Raw genomic sequence first — 19513 nt, 5'->3', positions numbered from 1 at the left:
ATTTTTCTTCCATTTGTAGTCCCTTCCTTTTTCATCCTTCAATGCTCTCATGATGACTTTGCTGACTTGGTTGTCTTCCCAAGTTTTCTTTAAACTGGTCTTACCCTCTCCTGCTTCTCTCTGCATTATAAGATGATAATTGCTTATAATCATCCATTCTTCTCTTTAATATTTATAAATGAGTTTATATTCTAGTACATCATGGTTGGTGTAGCCATCTCTGGTAGGCAAGTCAGTATTTGCTGACATTGATGTTTTCAGGGCTCTTTTGGTCTCCTTGTTGTAATAATTAATTTACATTGGTTTACCTTCTGGATGAAGTTATTACAGTTGTTGATATTATTCCAATCTCCATTCTTCATTTTTTATTTTTAGTAGCTTGCTTCAGTAATTTCATGCTGAATTTTCTCAATTGTGTGCTACATCTTTTTTCTCATTAGTATTCTTTCCTCTTGTTGACTAAACATGTTGATCTTCTCTCTCGTGAACAGATGACCTGACTGTGCACAGAGTGCTGATTTAGGGTTATTTCCTGGCCCCATAATAAATCTTTTCTTACCTGTTAAGGAGTGATGTTCCCTTTTATTCTTTTGGTGCTTGCTTTGTCTAGTACCTGGCAACTCTTTTTGAAGAAAATGTTAATATTTTAGAGGTATGAGATTTCTAAATAATCTCTAAATATTTGATGCCTGTCATTTATTTCTTATAAACCATATATTCACATCTATTTCTCCTAATCCTTACTTTGACACACTTTTTCATTGAAGTCACCAAAGAGGCCATCATAGGAGGTCCTAAACTATAAAACATTTTTAACAGTGAATTGTATGAAGACATCAAAAACATTCAAAAAACATTATTAAATGCCTTTACTAGGCATTTAATAATGCATTATTAAATGCAGTTAAAAAATCGCAAGGCTCTGGTCAATGTGCTTGGAACACGAAGACAAAAATGAAAGAGTTCTTGCCTTCAAGAAACTTCAGTTTTGCTGGGGGAATGCAACCTTGCACAAAGATAGGTAAAAAGAGAGAGAGCACTAAATTTCAGAAGCACTAAGGTGAGAGTAGAGATCAGGAAAAGTCCATTGTGGGTTGTGACATCTGAGTTGTTTTCAAGGTGCGTTTACCAAGCCTACACATGATACCAATATGGGAAGGAGGATTGGTAATATATTTGTTGGATGACATAGTTAGGATTCCAAAAAGTTTCAGTGGTTAGTAGCATAGAACACAGTTGAAGAAGTATGGTAGGGAGCGGCTGGGTGGTGCTGGTCCTGGAGTCAGGAGGACCTGAGTTCAAATCCAGCCTCAGACACTTAACACTTTCTAGCTGTGTGACCTTGGGCAGGTCACTTAACCCCAACTGCCCTGTCTTCTCCCTCCAAAAAGCAAAAAAAAAAAAAAGTATGGTAATAAGAATCAGTTCCTTTGATTCTAGTTTCAGTTCTGCTGTGTGAGATTGGACAAGTCACTTTTGATCTCTTGGCTTCAGTGGTCTTATTTGTAGAAGGAGTGCTTTGGACTTTATAACCGTGAAGTTCTAATATCCCTAGTCTTATGATTCCTAACCCTTTTCCTCTGGGAAGTGTGTTCACACAGTAAAAAGGTATAGCAGATTTAGAACATCAAAGAAGTTCCAAATAAGAATGTGCCAATAGCTCTCCCTCTTGACCAGAATTAGCATAGGTAGGCATTTGGCCCTGACCTGAAAATTAACAGTTAGCACAGATGGCTCCTGTTTTCTCCTGAATGTCAAGTAAATGCTTGCTCTACTAAGAGAGTGCATTTATCCTTTGGAATAGCAGCAAATAAGGTGTGAAATTGTTGTGTTGAATGAATCTGACTGATATTGATTTATATATGAAATCTAAAAGGTGATATTGCTAATAACTTGAGTAAGAGGAAAGTAACTGTCCGGTCTGGGATATGTATACTTGTGATGAAGTCTGCAAAGTCTTTGGTAAACTTTATTGTTGTGTAAATGTTAGTTATTTTTATATTATTTTCTATTCTTAGAGTTGACTCGAGCCAATCTGGGTGTTCATAAAGCACTACAAACATTACGGGAAAAAGTGGATTTAGAGCACCTCTGTGGCTATGTCACCATGTTGAATGCTTCAAGCCGCCATGCTGCCAGCCGAAAACTCAGTGATGCATCTGATGAAAAAGGTTAGCTATCTGTCAATTTATTTTTGAGTTGAAAAAGCTGATTTTTAGTTCAGTGCCTTCAGAAAATAGTAAGGGGCTTGAGCATGTTTTCTGTGAGACTCAAATTCTTTTATTAGAGGATAAGAAAATACTTCTTTGAATAAATATTCTTCTCTGTCCTCTGGATGAGGCAACATTGCCTGAGGCTATACTGCTAACTTAAACATTAAAACTAGGGTTAAAAGTTAAAATTATTAAGTTCTGGTACTTGAATGCAGTTGTGTTGGTGCCTTACTTGAAAGGACTTAAAAATCTGGAGGCCATGGTGATTAATTATTCAAAAGAAAGTAAGAATTATTTCAATTTCCTAAACGTAGATTTGTATTCCTTGATCATAATCTGTTTCTATTTTAATTATTATTTTTCACAACAGCAAAGGATTAAAAATAGTCAACCAGAGTAGATGCACCTTATAAGATGGGTTTGGTTCCTAGCTTTTTGTGCCTCTAATACTCTGGATTCTGCCTTTTGCTTTTGCTTTTGTGCCAGGAACCTTCACAGAGAAAGAATAGAGCACATGACTATCTCTGTATGTCTCTGGCCTTGAGTTAGTACCTGTCACTTCTAGAAAGACTTTTGGTGGAATATTGGCAGGTTACAAAAAACCTATTGCCTACAGTCATTTTTTATGAAATGTGAAGACTGATTTTTGAAGTACTTCAGTTGACTGAATATGAGTGCTATGTAAATATCTTTAATTGTCTTTAATTAGGTGAACCTGATTTGGCTTCAGGATCAGATGTAAATGGAAGCACAGAATCATTTGAAATGGTCATCGAGGAGACTGTAGATTCGACAACAAAGCAAAATGTTGATGGTAAAATTATTAGAATTTTGAGAGACTATTAAATGTTGTAAGTCAATATTTTTAATTCCCCCATTAAGTTGGTGTTGTTCTGTGTTTATCATGGACTTTTGAAGAAAATACCTTTTCAAAATCCTATTCATATCATCCTAACAATTGTATAATTAAAGGGTTATAAATTGATAGCCCTCAAGTACTTGTTTCAGTTTCATTGCATTTAGTGGTTTTTTTTTTAAGACTTCTTTCTCTAATATGTCCCCTTCCATTTCTGCAACTCTTTCATCCATCCTTTTCTCTCACAGTTGCTGCTGTCATCCTTCCTCATCTGGACTTTTACAGTCACCTACTAATTGTAGTCCCCTCTCTCTAATCTAGCCTCCCTATAACTACTAAATTAATATTACAAAGACATAAGTTGGTTCATGTCACTCCTCTGCTCAAATCTACAAGTCTTTCTCCCACTTACCTATTCAGCCTTATTGTATATTACTCCCCTTAATGAATTCTCATACTTGCTGTTCTCCAGACTCAAGTATTCTAGCTCATAACTCCTTTTTGTGAAAGGCACCTTCAGTGTCTGGGAAGCTGCTTCCTCCTCACTTTTGTCTTTTAGAATTCCTGACTTCCTTCAAGGCTCATCTCAGGCACTCCTTTCTGTGTGGAGCCTTTTCTCATTCTCCCTATCCCAATTGTTTTCCTTAGCTGTGTGCATTTTGTTTCCCCCAATAGAATGTAAGCTTCTTGAAGCCAGGTATTAGGATATTTGTATCTGTTTTTGTCCCCAGTGCCTAGCATGTTGCCTTGAATATAATAGATATTTGTAAATATTTGTCAGGTTAAAACTCTAGAGAGTTTCAGAATTAGCAAGCATTTTATTTAACTTGAACTTTCATTTTATTTCTTTTGAAGGTTTTTTTAAATAATGTGTATTTTCTTTTGTAGTAGCTACAACAGAAGTTGAATGGGTTCCTCTTGAACTGTGCTTTGGAATTCCGCTATTTAGTTCTGAATTGAATCGCAAAGTCTGTAGGAAAATTGCTACACATGGACTTTGTAGGAAAGAAAGGTGAGGGTTGTGTTATTGATTTTTGTTCCCTCAATCTCAGATTCTGTTTCCTGAGGACAGGTGTAACAGTGTCTGAGATAGATTTTTCTCTAATGGGGCACTTCCCATCTTTCCCTTCTTATCTCTTCTTCACCAGTTTTCTGTAGCATGGTGTCTTATTATAATAGTATTCAGTAAATATTGATTTGGTGTGGTATCCTGTTCTGTTTTTAGACATAATCTTCTCTTATTTCTCTACTTCATTTTTTCCTAAGTTGAACTGGAATTAAAGGGCAAAGATTAAATTGGGGGGGGGATTTTTTTTTAAAAAATGTTTATTGAACATAGCTATCAGGGCAAGTTAAAATTCTGAAATCACAGCCATTACTAAATGATCAACATTCCAAAAGGAAAAGTAATAATGTACATGAGTATTTTAAAAGGGAAAATGTTACACAAAGTTATATATATTTTCATCGTAATTAACATTTAGTTATATTAATAACAACAACCTGTATATTTGGAAAAATAACGGTTCAGGTATATGCTAAACTGCCAGCACTGCAGAATTACTTTTTTTGAATTTTAGGGAATATTTTAAATGTGGCTAATTGACTGTGTCTCAAAATACTTGTTATTTAAAAACAAAAAACAAATCCAATTTTATTTTTATTAATTCAGGGTGGAGGATGTAAATGTTTTGCCAGACTAATTTTTGAGGCCAGTTTTTCTGCCATGTATTATGACCAATTCAATATTGACTCTTTTTATAAAATATGACTTTCTAGACCTTTGATCCCTTTTATATTTATTGGGTTATGCAACAGTTTCATCAGGTAATGTTTTGGGGTACCATCTAGAGTAAATGCTAATCAAATTGCAATTTGTATCACAAAATTAATATGCAACATTAATGCTTTTTAAAAAAAAATCATTTATACCCTTATTCTTATTTTCTTTTTCAGCCTTCAAAAACTCTTACATTCCAGTAGGAAACTCTCTCTCCATGTCCTTAATTTTGTTCATTCATTCCAGGTAAAAAAACAAAACCAAACCACAAACAAGCAGAGTAAAAAAAAAAAGTCTTACATTTTAAGTCATTAAAATTGTGTCATTCTAATTTGTAAAAGAAGATAATTTTAACTAGGAATGCTTTTGCTTAAAATGTCCGCATCTAAGATTATGAAATAATTTATAGAGAGTAACTACAAACTGTTGTTTAATGCTTAAAGTGCTCATTGTCTGTGTACCTGGATGGAAGCTACTAACGGGTGAAAGTGAGATGATACTTGTAGCAGGTATTTAATTCTTTCACCAGGAATCCATGCAGTACCTCCTAAAATTGACTAACTTATACTAACTTAGGAATACTTTTCTAGAATAATAATGAGACTTTAATTTTGTGGTTTCTTCGCTCTTTTTATTTGTGAAATTTTCTTGTGGTGCATAATCTTTACCATTTTAATAGTGCTACATTACTGACTTGTGTTTAACTTTGATGACATATTTTCTGTTTTTAGTACATCTTGACAAATACTATGAAATAAATAAAATCTAACACTATGTAGATCAGTGGTCTCTGGACTTTCTGATTTCATAACCTTTATCAGTAAAATACTTTTGAGGGGGAAGGTGGGGTTCAGTCAGGGAATAGGACTGGTGATTTTCCCAGTGGCATCTCTCTGGTTACAAGGTTGGGGATAGATTATAAATACCTTGAGGGGTTGATATCTGGTTCAAAAAGGAGAAGGTTGGAAGGTTGCACAGTACAGGGAGAAGGTAGAATAGAGGAGTACAGAAGTATTGGGCCATATTGGATGAAGAGCATGTGTAGTTGTATTAGAGAAAAACCTCATGACTGGCTCTCATGGAGAGGATGGGGTATACCATTTTACCACCTTTGTACTTAGTTGATCACACACACCCTTACCTCAGCTCCCATTTGGAGATACCCACTTTTGAGACTACTGATGCAAAGGACAAAAATTCTGTTTCAGAAAGATTGAAAATAGCTCTTTAAGCCATGATAGAAACTACATTCCATGGCCAGGGGGACCATTCATGGAAAAGATCCTTCCTAATTCTTTGAAGGCCAAACCTAAGAATTATCTGAGGTTCTATGATTGATCTTACATATTGTTGGGATGAAAAAAAACGAAATTTCTAGGGCCAAATGATTAAGAGTCATGAAATGTACCAGAAATAATTACAACAATAGCTGACACTTCTTTAATTCTGTTAAATAACAAACTTTGCGTAGTCTCATAGCCAAGTGGATTAATTGCTAGTAATACCCTCCAGGATGAAATACTTCCATTTTATAGATGAGGACGAAGAGTTTAGAAACAAGTGTCTTGACCTTGGTTACACAGCTTATAAGGGTCAGGTGGGATTTGAATCCAGCCTTTCTTTCCATTAGAGAGCACTTTGTCCTTCACTATGCTACACTTCCTTTCCAGAATTGAATAGCTCTGGTGTGCCCTGGTAAATCACAGTTTTCCTCTGGTCAGACTTGTATCTTCAGTCCTTTTAAATAGGACATTGACCAAGTGGCTTGTGTCCAGGATGGCAAATGGTTCTTGAAACCATGCTCTCTTTAAGAATCAATTGAAGAAGTATGGCAAGGGAGGGGAGAACAGTCAATCCAGTAGTCAGTCAGCTAACATTGAAGCTTTATGAGGCACTCTGCTAAACCACTGGGAATACAAAGAGGCAAAATGGCCCTTGGCCTCAAGGAGATTGCATTCTTGTAGAGCTCTGGTGTTAAACTCAAACAGAAATGCCTATTGACTTGGAAAACCACAAATTAACATTATCATTGGTGTATTTTTCATTATTTTGTTAAACATCTCCTAGTTACATTTTCATCTGGTTCCTTGAGTTTGGGACTTCTGTGGTAGAGCACACAGCATATAAGTAACTAGGTAAATACAAGATTCCTACTAGATAGAGGTGATCCAAGAGAGAAAGATGCCAACAGCTGGAAGAATTAGTAGGCATCTTGCAGAATGTGAGATTTGAGTTGAGTTTTGGAGGAAGCCAGGAGGCTAAGACACCCAGAGTGAAGGAGCAGAGTGTTGTAGGCATAAGGCAAAGGCAGGGAGGGGGATGCATTGTCATGTGTGAGGAGCAAACAAGTAAGGCCAGTGTCGTTGGAGCATATCCAAGAGAGTATATGAGAAGACTGGAAAGGTAGGAGGGGGACATATCCTGAAGAATCCTAGAAGTGAGAGGGAACCAGTGGAGCTCATTGGCCTACGGGGCAGGGGACAATGATTTGGTCAAACCTGTGCTTTAGAAAAATCGCCTTGGCAGCTGTCTTCAGCGATTTGAAGGTTTGCCCTGTGGAAGAGGGGTAAAGTTCATGCTGTTTGATGCTGGAAAATTGGCATAATTTGAGTCTCAGCTCTGTCACTTTTTAGCTATGTGATCTTGGGCAAGTCACCTTAGCTTCCCTGATGCTTAATTTCTTAATTTTTAAACTCTGCAGTATTTACTTAACAGGGTTATTGTGAGGAAAGTACTTTACGAACCTACAAATTGCTATAAGAGTTGAGAGGTGAGATTGAAAAAGTGAGTAGATTTCAGCTCAATGTAAAGGAAAAAATTTCTAACAGAGCATTCCAGAAGTGGAATGGGTTGCCTTATGAGATGAGATAGTCATTTTCCTTTCCTTAGAAACCTTCAAGGAGAAGTTGGTTGAGACACTTAATAAGTTGGTCGATATTTGGCCATTTGTCAGGGATGGTTGTAGAAGGTGTTTTCATTCCAATGTGGGTTGAACCAGATGATCTTTGTATTGTATGTCCCTCATGCCTGGAATATATTCCCTTCTTCTTCAAGATATGCCCGTGAACCACATTCTCCATGAGCCTTTCCTTAACCTCAAGTGCTCTTACCCTTCCTCCCTAATAACCTTGGATTTGATTTGCCTTTATTCTGTATATCATCATCTCCCCCAAAAGAATGAAAGCTCCTTGAGGGCAGGAATTGGTTCATTTTTTTTTATCTTTGTATCCCCAAAATCTCACACAGTCCCTGGCACCTAGCAGACACTAAGATATGATTGCTCATTGATTGATTAACCTTCCAGTGCTAAGATTCTGTGAAGTCTAAGTGCTTTGAGCTAGTAGGAACAACAGATTTTACTTAAAATGGTCTGCATATAGTATTGTTTATAAAGTAATGTTTTCTCTTTCTTGGTTTATTTTTAGGAAGGAATTTCAACCCTGGATTTATACACTGAGGCCAATTTTTCAAGTATGTTTTCACAACCTCCATGTGCTGAATTGGGTGTTCCACTTCCTGCAAAGAACTTAATATTTAAAGATGGCATCTTATCTGAGTGGAATGGACGATCACCTTCCTCAGTACTTATTGCAAATGTCAATTTGCAATAGTTCATTCACATACCATTTGTTGTTCACACTTACTGCCTTTTTTCTTTCTTACAGTTAATTTCTAGTGCCAACCACTAAGAAGTGTACTGCTGCTGCAGAATAACGTATGCTAAAGTGGTGTTAAAAGTGTATTGTGTTGCAGTTGGGGGGAGAATATTTGCACTGTCTGGAGTCTTACTCATTATTGCATATCCTGCTGCAACAGAGAGCTTTTTAGCAGTCAGCACTGTATTTTTACCTAGAGACAATCTGCATTTCTTTTATAAACCTAAGGATACCCTTTATAGGCTTTATGATGATTGTTAAATTTATAAGCTGTCACTACAAATATTGCAATGGTAGTTTTATAAACTCAAACATGAATCCTGTTTAATTTTATATTTTATTACCTATACTTTTTTGGAGTAATGGAAAGAGATTTAACTCTTCCACTGAAAAGGCTTCCCAGTACTTAAAGTAATAAAAATGCAAAAAAAAAAACCAACCCAAAAAAACAGAAAAACCCAACAAAAAACCCCAGTGAAATCCAGTGTTGTGTGATGATATGATGGGGGCATTATAAATTGTAGCAATTGTCTGTAAATTGTGTATATCAGTTGGACAGTGTTGAGAGTATGTAAATCAACATAGTTAAAAATAATTTGACCTTACTTCATAAGCTCTTAAACTCTTAGAATATCAAGATTCATTGATGCCTCATGAGAAACTTTGAAAAACATCCTAAGTATAAGCAGTATGGGTTAGATATGTAAACTTCATTATCTCTCACTTAGACTTTATTTTTATCAGATGTTTCTATAAAAAGAGACCTTGTTTAGTTGCTACTACTGCTGCCCATTTTCAGTTTAATAAGTAGCCTTCATTTATAACTACAAGACTGATTTGTATGGAAACAGATTTCATATTTACAAACCAAAGATTGGGAGCTTTAGTTCAAATTAACACCAGGGAACAGTAAGAGTTGACTGAGTTAAGGAAAAAAGTATGATAAATTATTTAGTTGAATTAACTGTTGCCCATGGAGACATGGCCTTCATATTCTGGAATCTGGATCCTAGTTTCCCGTAAGTGGCCCTGGGGTACAAAGATAAAGGGAAATGGAATGTCGTTTCAAAGTTTCTCTTGAGTTATTCTTTTAGTATAACAAGTGTTAACTCGATTAATTGGAATACTTCAGTAATTCACTTTTACATTTATCAAGTTACCTTAGGAAGTTTGTGCAGTGTTATTGTTTAGTTTAGACCAATATGTAGGACGATTGCTTTGCCAGTTTAACAAAAATCCTGGTAAAACAGTATATATGGAGAACATTTAAATTTGAGAGATGGTTATAACATAAAGATTTCTGCTGATACTTTTTGTTCTATAAAGAACAGTTACTTGTGTGTTTAATCTGGTAATATATGTCTTTCCTAAAACTGTAATCATAACCATGCCTTTAGTACTGTGTGCTCAAAATATAATTGAAAAATTTGGACCAAGAACCTGTGGCATAGTGAGTGCTAGAAAGTGTTCATGGTAAATAAGACGGCATTTTGTTTTCTGCTGTAGTAGGAACCAAGTGTGTGTTAAATATGTTTAAAGAAGGAAAAATAATGCATACTAATAGTAAAATGATTTGTTAAACTGTGAATCACACATTAATTTCCCACATAACCGTTAATGTGCATTCCTCTTCCTGTAAATGTATGACTTGGAGTTTCTCAACTGAAAGTTCAAGTACTTAATTTGATCAGTGCTGCTTTTTATTCTAACATTTTTCTTATCTGATTTGTTTTTACTAATTGTAGGTAGTTATTTATTCTGCAAATTCTAGTACTTTGGGCCTACTGTGATGTGTGCACTAATAAAGGTTTGAATATTTGTTTTTGTTGGCAGTAAATCCAGTTTTTCATAAATTTGTAACAAAATATGGGAATGATTTTCTGCCTTATTTCCTTTTGAAGAAAATGTAGGGGAAGATGGAATAAGATAGTGATCATGCATTTTAGGAAATATGATTGAAAAAGCTTATGTTCAGCTCTGGTTTTTGGTCTCTGCCATTGATAAGGAAAAAGGAATCCTTTGATGTACAGCTTGGTAGAGCTTCCATACTGTAAAGGGATGGGGGTAAGCATATTCAGTGTTGTAAACAAAAAATGTAAAATGCTGCTGTTTTCAGATTGTGTTTTACAAACTTAGCTTTATTTCATTACAGTTGTATATATACTCATAAAAGAAACATACATTATCTCATGTAAAGTTACATCTCTTCATTTAAAGCTGGTAATTAAAAAATACAGACTGTTACCTAATTAATAGGTGACTACCAAAGAGAAGGGTCATTTAAGATTTTTAACTCAATTTTGTTGCTGTTTGATATGATTCCAATTGGCTTTGTTACTTTTTATAATTGTCTTTAAGTGTGGCTAAAACAGAGGCAAGACTTCTTTAAAAACCAAAAGAGAGAAAGAACCTATATAAAAGGCACATAGCTGTTTTAGTAAGTAGAGCCATTAAAGTATGTGGTAGCACCCTTGTCCTCTTTTAATGTGAGGTCAAATAATTTTGTTTTTTTTTTCCTTGGGGAATAGTGCAGCCAACCTACTCAGTACTTTTAGCTGGAATTATCTTAAGCATTTAGAATTTAGTTTTACCATTTTTCATGCTGTTTTATTCCCTGAGGGGTTTTAGTTCTCTTCCCTAACCTTCCGCCTTCTCCCGCCCCCCTTCCCATTTGTATTTCAAAGGTTTTAAAGTATACCAAAATTGTAACTGAGTACAATGGATTGTTTTCTGGTATGACATTGTTAATAGTATACAATGAAATGTATAAAATCTTGTGTTCAATTTGATGATTGGCACATGTAACATAAATGTTTACAATAAACTATTACTGATCAAGATAGTGGGATGATTTTCACTTTTAAATGTTTGCCATAAGTATAGAAATTCTGTAGTGAAATTTTAGTAAAACAATTGAAAATATCACATTAATAAAAAATCAAAATTGTAGAAATTCACATGTTGCTTAAATGTTTACTCTCTGAATAAGAAGCTAGTGAGGACGTTATTTCTCTAGTACATGTTCCTGAAAGTGAGGAGCTCTTATGACAAACTGATACACAAAGTATATCAATTCTGTTTTGGCATAGCTAACTGCAAATCTGAATTGTGAATTATCTCAAATCATTCGTTCTTTTGGACTCATTCTGTAAGTATCGTGTATTTATTTAAAATTTGTCAGACTTTTTGACTTTTATGGGACTTGAAATTCTTTGAAAGGATAACACAATTAGGTAGTACACTATTACAAGATCAATCTTCCCAAACCAATATTGATCACTTAATGATCAGCTTAATAAGTATTTGTTGCATTAGTATTATTCTTCCCACACTCATATAGCAATTCTCTACCAGCAGATCAGATCTTTCCTCTTCAGCTTAGAATCCAAGAAAATCCCCACCCTGACATACTAAACTTAGCTTTCTAGCTTTCTCTCCCATGCTCAGATCACTTTAAGTTTATGAATGATCCAGGGCTGGGAGTTAAGCTAAGGACCATCCAGAAGACAATTGTTGGGGATGTTAGGGGCAAAGGAATGATTACAGAAGGGGTAAATAAGACTTCTGCTCTGAACTGGATGGGTGGTTATGGATGATAGAATGGGTAGAAGGCAGAACTACTTTGTTAAGGAGAATGAGTTTCAGACTGGGAAAGGTAGAACAAAAATATCAGGCATCTGGAACCTGAGGTAAAGAAATAACAGCTGCTTTCGGGAGTCCAAATTGTCAGGCCCAGTTAAACCTCATCCCAGGGTACTGAAAGAATCACTCATTTATTTGTTTTGTTCCTGTCGTTCATCTGTGGAAAAACTTATCGAGATGGAGAGACCAGTGTTTGTTCTCCTGGAGGAAAATGGGACAAAGTCACCAGCCATAATGGCCTTCTCCAGCCCTTGCTGAGGACTGAGGAGCATGAAGGAGGAAAGTTATCTGCAGCTTCATCACAGTATCAGTCAGCTTTTCTGTTTCACAGAACTGAGCCCTGAGAATATTTACCTAGCCAAAGATGTGTGTATAAGATAAGACCTAAGACCTGCAATAGGGTTTTTACAATGTTAGATCACATTTGCACTGAATCTTAGGGAAGACAGAAGAGAGTAGTTTGCAGAATAGTTCAGAGAACGTTCAAATAAGTCATTAAGGAGCAAACCTGATTTCAGCCTAGGTTTGTTAACTTAGGTGCAGCATTGAATGAGAGCTGACTAAGGAAAGAATCGTGGGCCGTAGAAAGCACCGTGGTCAAAGACTAACTAAAACACAGAAGGAGGAATAGAAAACATAGCAATCCCTTCAAGGGAAAGGTGTACAGAAACCAACACTCCTTAGTTGATAGTGGACTTGTCTGAAAGAACTGGTTAAGCAGAGCTGTGTTAACTGCCTACAAGGGAGAAGCTAATCCACAACACTTCTAATGAATGTTGGGTGGAGTAGTATGTGAATCTAAAGATAGCTGGATAACTGAAAACCAATTGGAAAGAAGCGTGATGTCCAGTAGATGGCAGTTGAAATTGATGCCTGGTGGGGGGCAAAGTCCAGTAGAGATCATTACAATGAAAGGACAGTATGGGAAGTGTGAGTTGCCATCCATATGTATGCCATGTTTTCATGTTGCCTTTCAGTGCTACACGTGGTTCCTGTGCAAAGTGCACTTCCCATTAAATGTGTTTGTGGGAGATTGAGTTCACAGTTTGTAGGGTGAATATTTTATTCTATTTTGTTGAATTCTTTTGCAAAGTAAATGTTTCATGTGACTGACTAATAGAAAGTAAACAGTGGGAAATTGTGAGCTGTAGTTTAGAGAGGGTTCTGACCCACAAAGTACCTAGATCTTGGGCTAGCTTTCTAGGGCCCAGTTGGTGAGGGAAGCTCTGACCCCCTCAATCTCCATTATGTAGATGCATGATGGGAGGGTTGCTTCAGGATTACGTGGGGCAACTAGGTGGCACAGTGGATATAGTCCTGGGCCTAGAGTCAGGAAGACTAGGCTTCTTGTATTCAAATATGCCTCAGAAACTACCGTGTTTCCCCGATAATAAGACCTATCCCGAAAATAAGCCCTCACCTTACTGTGTAAGATTCCTCTAAAATAAGCCCTCCCCCGAAAATAAGCCCTATCGAGATTGCTACTGTAGTGAAGGTGATCCCCTGCGCTACACGCTACGTTACGGTACCCTCTGTATGCACCGTCCCCCCCCCTCCCGGGTGAAACGCACGCCGCGCTCCGAGCTGCAGCAGTGAGCGCGTCATCCTGTTCTTCCCCAGTGATTTGCTTGCTGGCGCCATTGAGAGCAGTGCCGCGGAGGAGAGCTGAGGCAGGACAACATAAGCCCTCCCCTGAAAATAAGCCCTCTGGTGTTTTTCTTTCCAAAAAAAATAAGACAGTGTCTTATTATTGGGGAAACACGGGTAGTTTTATGACCCTGGGCAAGTCACTTAATCCTGTTTGCCTCAGTTTCCTTTTCTGTAAAATGAGCTGGAAAAGGGAATGGCAAACCATTCCAGTGTCTCTGCCAAGAAAATCCTAAATGGGGTTGCAAAAGAGTTGGACAGGACTGAAAAATGACAAAACAACAAAATGTGGGAAATGTCTTGGTTTTTTAGAAAGGGAAGAGGGTGGGACTTTGCTAACTATAAAACAGCTTGGCTGATTTTTGGAAAAATGCAGAATGTTAGCATTAAAAGGATGATTTATGAGCGTTTAAAAGAAGGAAGTAGCAGTCACCAAGAGCCAGGCTTAAAGTCAAGAATGAATTGTATTGGACTATCCTCATTTCCCATGTTGAATAGCTGATCAGGGACATAAATGATATAGACAAAGTAGTCAATCAGTAAACATTTATTGAGCACCAACTAAGTTCCAGACACTGCTAAATACTGGGGATACCCTCAGGGAGCCCATAAACTAAAGAGGGAGACAACAAGCAAACAAATGATGTACAAACAAGTTAAGGAGGAAAAGCACTAAAATTAAGAAGGCTTCCTGTAGAGGAGGGGGTTTTAGCTGGGATCTGAAGGAAGCAAGAGAAGCTAGCAGGTAGAGATGAAGAATGGAAGCGTTCCAGGCATGGGGGATGAGAAAATGCCCAGAGCTGAGAGATACAGGGTCTTGAGGAACAGCCAAGAGGCCAGTGTCATTGCATTAAACTATGTGGTAGGGGATAAGATGTAAAAACCTGGAAAGGGATGGGGGACCAGTATGAAGGGCTTGGAATATCAGAGGATTTTATATTTGATCCTGGTGGTGATGAGGAGTCACTGGAGTTTATTGAGTAGGGCAAATGGATATGGTCAGACCTGCATTAAAGGGGATTTGTTCTGTGAAGTTTGGAGTCAAAGGGCCACACTCGAGGACCTAGAGGGCCACATGTGGCTTTGAGGCTGCAGGTTCCCCACCCCTGGCATAGATGGATGCTTGTCAGTATGCTTGCTTCTCAATACCATGAAGTTGGGAGGGATGCCTAACTTGTTGAATGGTAGGACTTAAAGCAGTCTAGATAGCCAGCACAAGCACCAATGTAAAAGAAATTTAATAGAGACAGATAGAAAGTGCTTTACTTGAGTAAAAAAGGCACCTGCTTTCTCTCCAAATCTAAACACCCTCCGCTTGTCCTGTGACTGACTAATTCTTCCCACTGCTTCTTATAAATGGATTGAGTTAATGGGTTATCCTACTTGGATAATGCTCATGTTTTAACAGGAACATTCTGGAAATATCTAAATGAACTAATGAAGAACAAGTCTGCTCACAGAGGTCATTCCTGTTTTTGAAATGGTAGCCTATATGGTATGTCCAAGCATTGGTCAGTATCTCGTGATATATCCCCATGGATACAATGGGAAGATGCAGACTGAATGATAATAGTTACGTAAATTATCTAGTTAATGACCAGGTGCCTCTTAGGCAAATGCTGCTTTTACACTCTTCTCTGCCCTTTTCTATTCCAAATTTTTACCAGTGACTTGATCCACTGCCCTATTCCTTTTACCCAATGATTTAGTTTTACTTTCAGTCAATAAACATTAAGTTCCCACTATGTGTCATACACTGTGCTAAGGGTAGGAAAAGAAACAAAGATAATCCTTGTCCCCAAGGAGCTTTCAGTTTAATGAAGGAGGCAACAAAGAAACAGACACATACAAACAAGCTATCTACAGGATAAATGGGAAATAAAAGAGGAAAGGCGTGAAAATTAAGAGTGGTTTAAGATGTAGAAAATGAGATTTTAGTTGGTACTTGAAGGAATTCAATGGACTTCTGGGCTCATTGGAAATAAAAGTGGATTGCTAAGATTCTCCTGTCCATAATACTTCTGACTTTTAGTGATTTTAGTGACCTTTTAAATAGCTTGTGCTAACTACCACACCCAGGAAGGAGAGAAGCACATAGGTAGGTTATTGGTATAGAATTTATAAGTCCCAATGAGATTTACTGAAAGATATCTTTGCAGCCAGAAGAGGTCTCAAGAGGATTGTAAATGGAATATGAATGTTGTAGTTTCTATGGGATTCAAACTAAATATCTGCCAGTTATTTGGGCATTGCAGAGGCCTGCAATCTCAGATCCACTTGGGGTGTGGAGGAGGCAAGATGGCAGCACTGTGGTTGGTCAAAGAGGGTCTGCCATTAGTATCTGGGCAGCAGAGAGACTTAGAGTCTAAGATCAGTCAGCTAGAGTGGGGAGGGGAGATGGCAGATGGCTTGTGGAAGTTTCAGTACCAGATGGTGGCTCACCAAGTTTCCATATATATGGAACCAGAAAATGGAAATGTCAATGACATATCTTACATGTGCACACATATAAGCCTGTCTACTACATGTATTTATAACATGTATATGTATGCATGTATAAATGCATATGTATATACACATACACATATATTCCCCATGTCTGCTACATATCAATAATATGTCAGTTTTCTAGTTTCCAGGGCTTCTGGGGTGTTTGACCCAATGTAATGACAAAGCATAGAACTGAAATCTTTGCTTAGAGTATATAAATTTGTTATTTAGCAAGTGGAGTACTATATAAATATGTGTGTATATATATAATTTAGCTTGACATAAGCATTTAAATTAATTTTGGAAAAAAATATTCTGTCAATATGGGAGTATAAAGCAAAATAGTAAAACTGAATAAACATTGCATGGAGAGCAGGAAAATAGTGTCCTAAGGTATTTTTATCTTTTAAATAACTTTTTCTATTGACAAGGGAGATAGCCTTGAGGTCTACTCTTAGTAGAGAAAAATAGAGCTTTTGCTCAGAAGACTTCACAACTTTCCCTTGGGATTCTACTTATGAATACTAACGTAGAGGGAGGGAAAATGGCATGAGGAACCTCCAGGACCTTAATATTAGGTAGGAAAGCCTAAACTTACCCGTAAAGCTACATAAAGGTCTATATTCATATTTACAGTGTCTAGCCAGCAATATGATTTCATTTACATCCACAGAGGAAGGACAGCATTTGTAGTTACAAAAATCCTAAGTGGCAAACATCCTTATATATGTTGTAGAAAGAAGAATTGGGATGACAACCCAGATGTTATGAAATACTTCGTATACTTTGCATAATTTTGTTGACATCAATATACATGCTCCTCTATTTTCAAAAGACATTAAGGTAGGATGAATAGCTATTGATGACAGAATCTAGATTTCAAAGGATTTCAACAGATCTGAATGATGAAGCAACTCTAACAAAATGAAATTTAATAGTGATAAATATAAAGCCTGCACTTGGGTACAAAAACAGGATGGGGGTAGTCATGTGAACCATGGGAAAGTCAGGTGTTTTGTGTGTGTGTGTGTGTATGTGAATTGTGTGATTATTGTTATATTTGTGAATAATGTATGTTAATATTAAATACATAAAATGACTGCCAAAAAACATCGCAGGTACTAATAAGAGAGTACATACAAAGAGTGTTTTGGTTTTGGTCAGAACACATTTGGAGAATTACATTCAGTTGCGGACCTCACATTCTAAAAGGGACATGAAACTGGAGGAGAGTGATCAGGTAAGGGGGCTCCAGACTTTGTTATATGAGGGTTATTGAAGATAGAATGACCAGGGATTGTTTAGCATGGGGAAGAGATTTAGGAAAGACATACTGAGTCTTCAATTAATAACGATGATGAGAAAGTGAGTTAATGTGTGCAAAACCTTTTATGGATGTTAGATCTTATTTGAGCCTCTGTGGGGTAGGAAGGTGCTATTTTTATCTCCGTTTTACAGAAGAGGAATGTAAGGTGAATTTTAGTGTGTAAAGTGAATTTTTGTTGTTACTTCTTAGAGTTCAGTTTCTCAAGATTCATAGCCATAATAAGCCGTTGTTCCCAGGTGTTAGATATAATTCTCATGATTATGGTTCAAAACATCACCACGCTTGCACAGAATTATGTAATGATAAATAATATAAACATTTGTGCTTAAATTGTAAACATCCACTGCAACTGTGCAGTGAGATACAGGGATAATGTGATATATATTTGTGAGGCGATTGCTGGCAATATGCCTTCTTTGTTGCCCTATAAAAGGTGGGCACTGGTCAAGGTATGGGGAACCTTTAGGGTTGAATGCAAAGCTTGAATGCTATGTGTGTCTTGATCAGCCCCCATCAAGGCTTGGGGGGGGGGGGAATCTGTGTTTGCCTCAGCCGACTACCATTGAGGCTTGAGGGGGTTTAAGGGAATGCACAAGCTGGGCCTGTCTCAATTGACCCCATTGAGACATAGGGGTAGTTGCCTCCTCTTCTTGCTGGCCCCTGCAAGAAGGGTGATTAGGGAATGCTGTAGGAGTCATGCTCCCATTATCAGCAATCCTTGTGAGAAGACTAAATGAAAATAAAGTAAGATTATTAACCCCTTTCAAGCTGTCTTAATGTCAAGAGTGAATCTGTGCTAGTAGCCCTCCTGTGTGCCGGATTAATCTGTCTTACAGATTTATCTGCCTGAGAGAACTGAAATGGCTTCTGCCAGGATCACATGGCTAATATGTTTCAAAGGCAGAATTTGAGCTCGGATCTTGACTTGAGGTCCAAAGTTTTAGTCATTATAGAACCTGGCTGGTCCAAATATTTGAAAATCTTTCATGTGAATGAATTACTCTGCTTAGCCTCAGAAGTCAGATCTAGGAAAAATCTGGGGAAGTTACAGAGGCACATATTTTGACTCAGCAGAAGAAAAAACTTGAAGTGCTAAACAGAGTTTGCTTGTTATATTACCCTAAGTGGGGAGCTTCTTGAGCAGGGGAATGTGACATAGTCAGGCCTGTACTTCACTGTGTGGAGGATGGATGGGGAGGGGAGAGACTAGAGGGAGAGGATGAGTCTAACCAGTCATCACCCCAAATTGATTTTGGAAACTGGTTGTATTCTGTGATAAAAATTAATATTTTATCATTATTTTAATAGTCAATTATTAATTTGGGATCCAGGTTTTTCTCTTTTATTCCCTCAGTTTAGGCCCAGACCCTGTAAAAAGTCAGTGTCTGAAGGACATGACTGATTGATGAGACTGTCCTAGCCCTCAAAGTACAAGCTCTTCAGTCTTGGACAGGACCTCACCCAACTAGGAGACCTTATTTCTATTTAAAGTGTAATCAGAATCTAGTCTACATAAGTTCTTAGCCAAAGGAAATGCATATCTGACCTTGTACTCTTTCATTAGATGTTGGGGTGACCCAGCTTATGAAGGAGAAAACCAACCAGAGTGGTCTGGATGGAGATGGATTCTCTTGTTCAGGTTGCTGGAGGTGGTTGAGTATCATGATCATGCCATGTTCTTAGCAGGAGGAGCTGAAGACTTCTAGGCCACCTCATTAAATGTCCACCAGTCAGGATTGATTTTCAGTTACCAAAGGAATTCCCTTTCAAGGATTATGTAAAACTTTCAGGCTTTCCATGTTTTTTGTCTTTGCTTGCCTAGAGAACCACTGACCATGAATTTATTGATTGCTGGATAGCCAGAAACTAATTATTAATTCATTCTTCTCTCTCTCTCTCTCT

General features: G+C 37.3%; 1 protein-coding gene across 1 annotated transcript in view; it reads left to right on the top strand.

Annotated features, from left to right (window-relative positions):
- FAM91A1 (family with sequence similarity 91 member A1) overlaps positions 1-11345 on the top strand; it is a 49550-nt gene extending 38205 nt beyond the window's left edge. The window contains exons 20-24 of the mRNA XM_069081048.1: positions 2019-2171; positions 2923-3027; positions 3958-4081; positions 5026-5095; positions 8275-11345. Of these exons, the coding sequence (XP_068937149.1) occupies positions 2019-2171; positions 2923-3027; positions 3958-4081; positions 5026-5095; positions 8275-8460 (638 nt within the window). The 3' untranslated portion in view covers positions 8461-11345. The remainder of the gene's footprint in view (positions 1-2018; positions 2172-2922; positions 3028-3957; positions 4082-5025; positions 5096-8274) is intronic.
- The last annotated feature ends 8168 nt before the right edge of the window (positions 11346-19513 follow it).

The sequence above is a fragment of the Petaurus breviceps genome, unplaced genomic scaffold (assembly GCF_028583685.1).
Source record: "Petaurus breviceps papuanus isolate PSGF00001 unplaced genomic scaffold, PetGlider_PUasm1.0 98, whole genome shotgun sequence".
In the NCBI taxonomy this organism is placed as follows: domain Eukaryota; kingdom Metazoa; phylum Chordata; class Mammalia; order Diprotodontia; family Petauridae; genus Petaurus; species Petaurus breviceps.
This window is presented reverse-complemented; position numbering and strand designations above follow the sequence as displayed.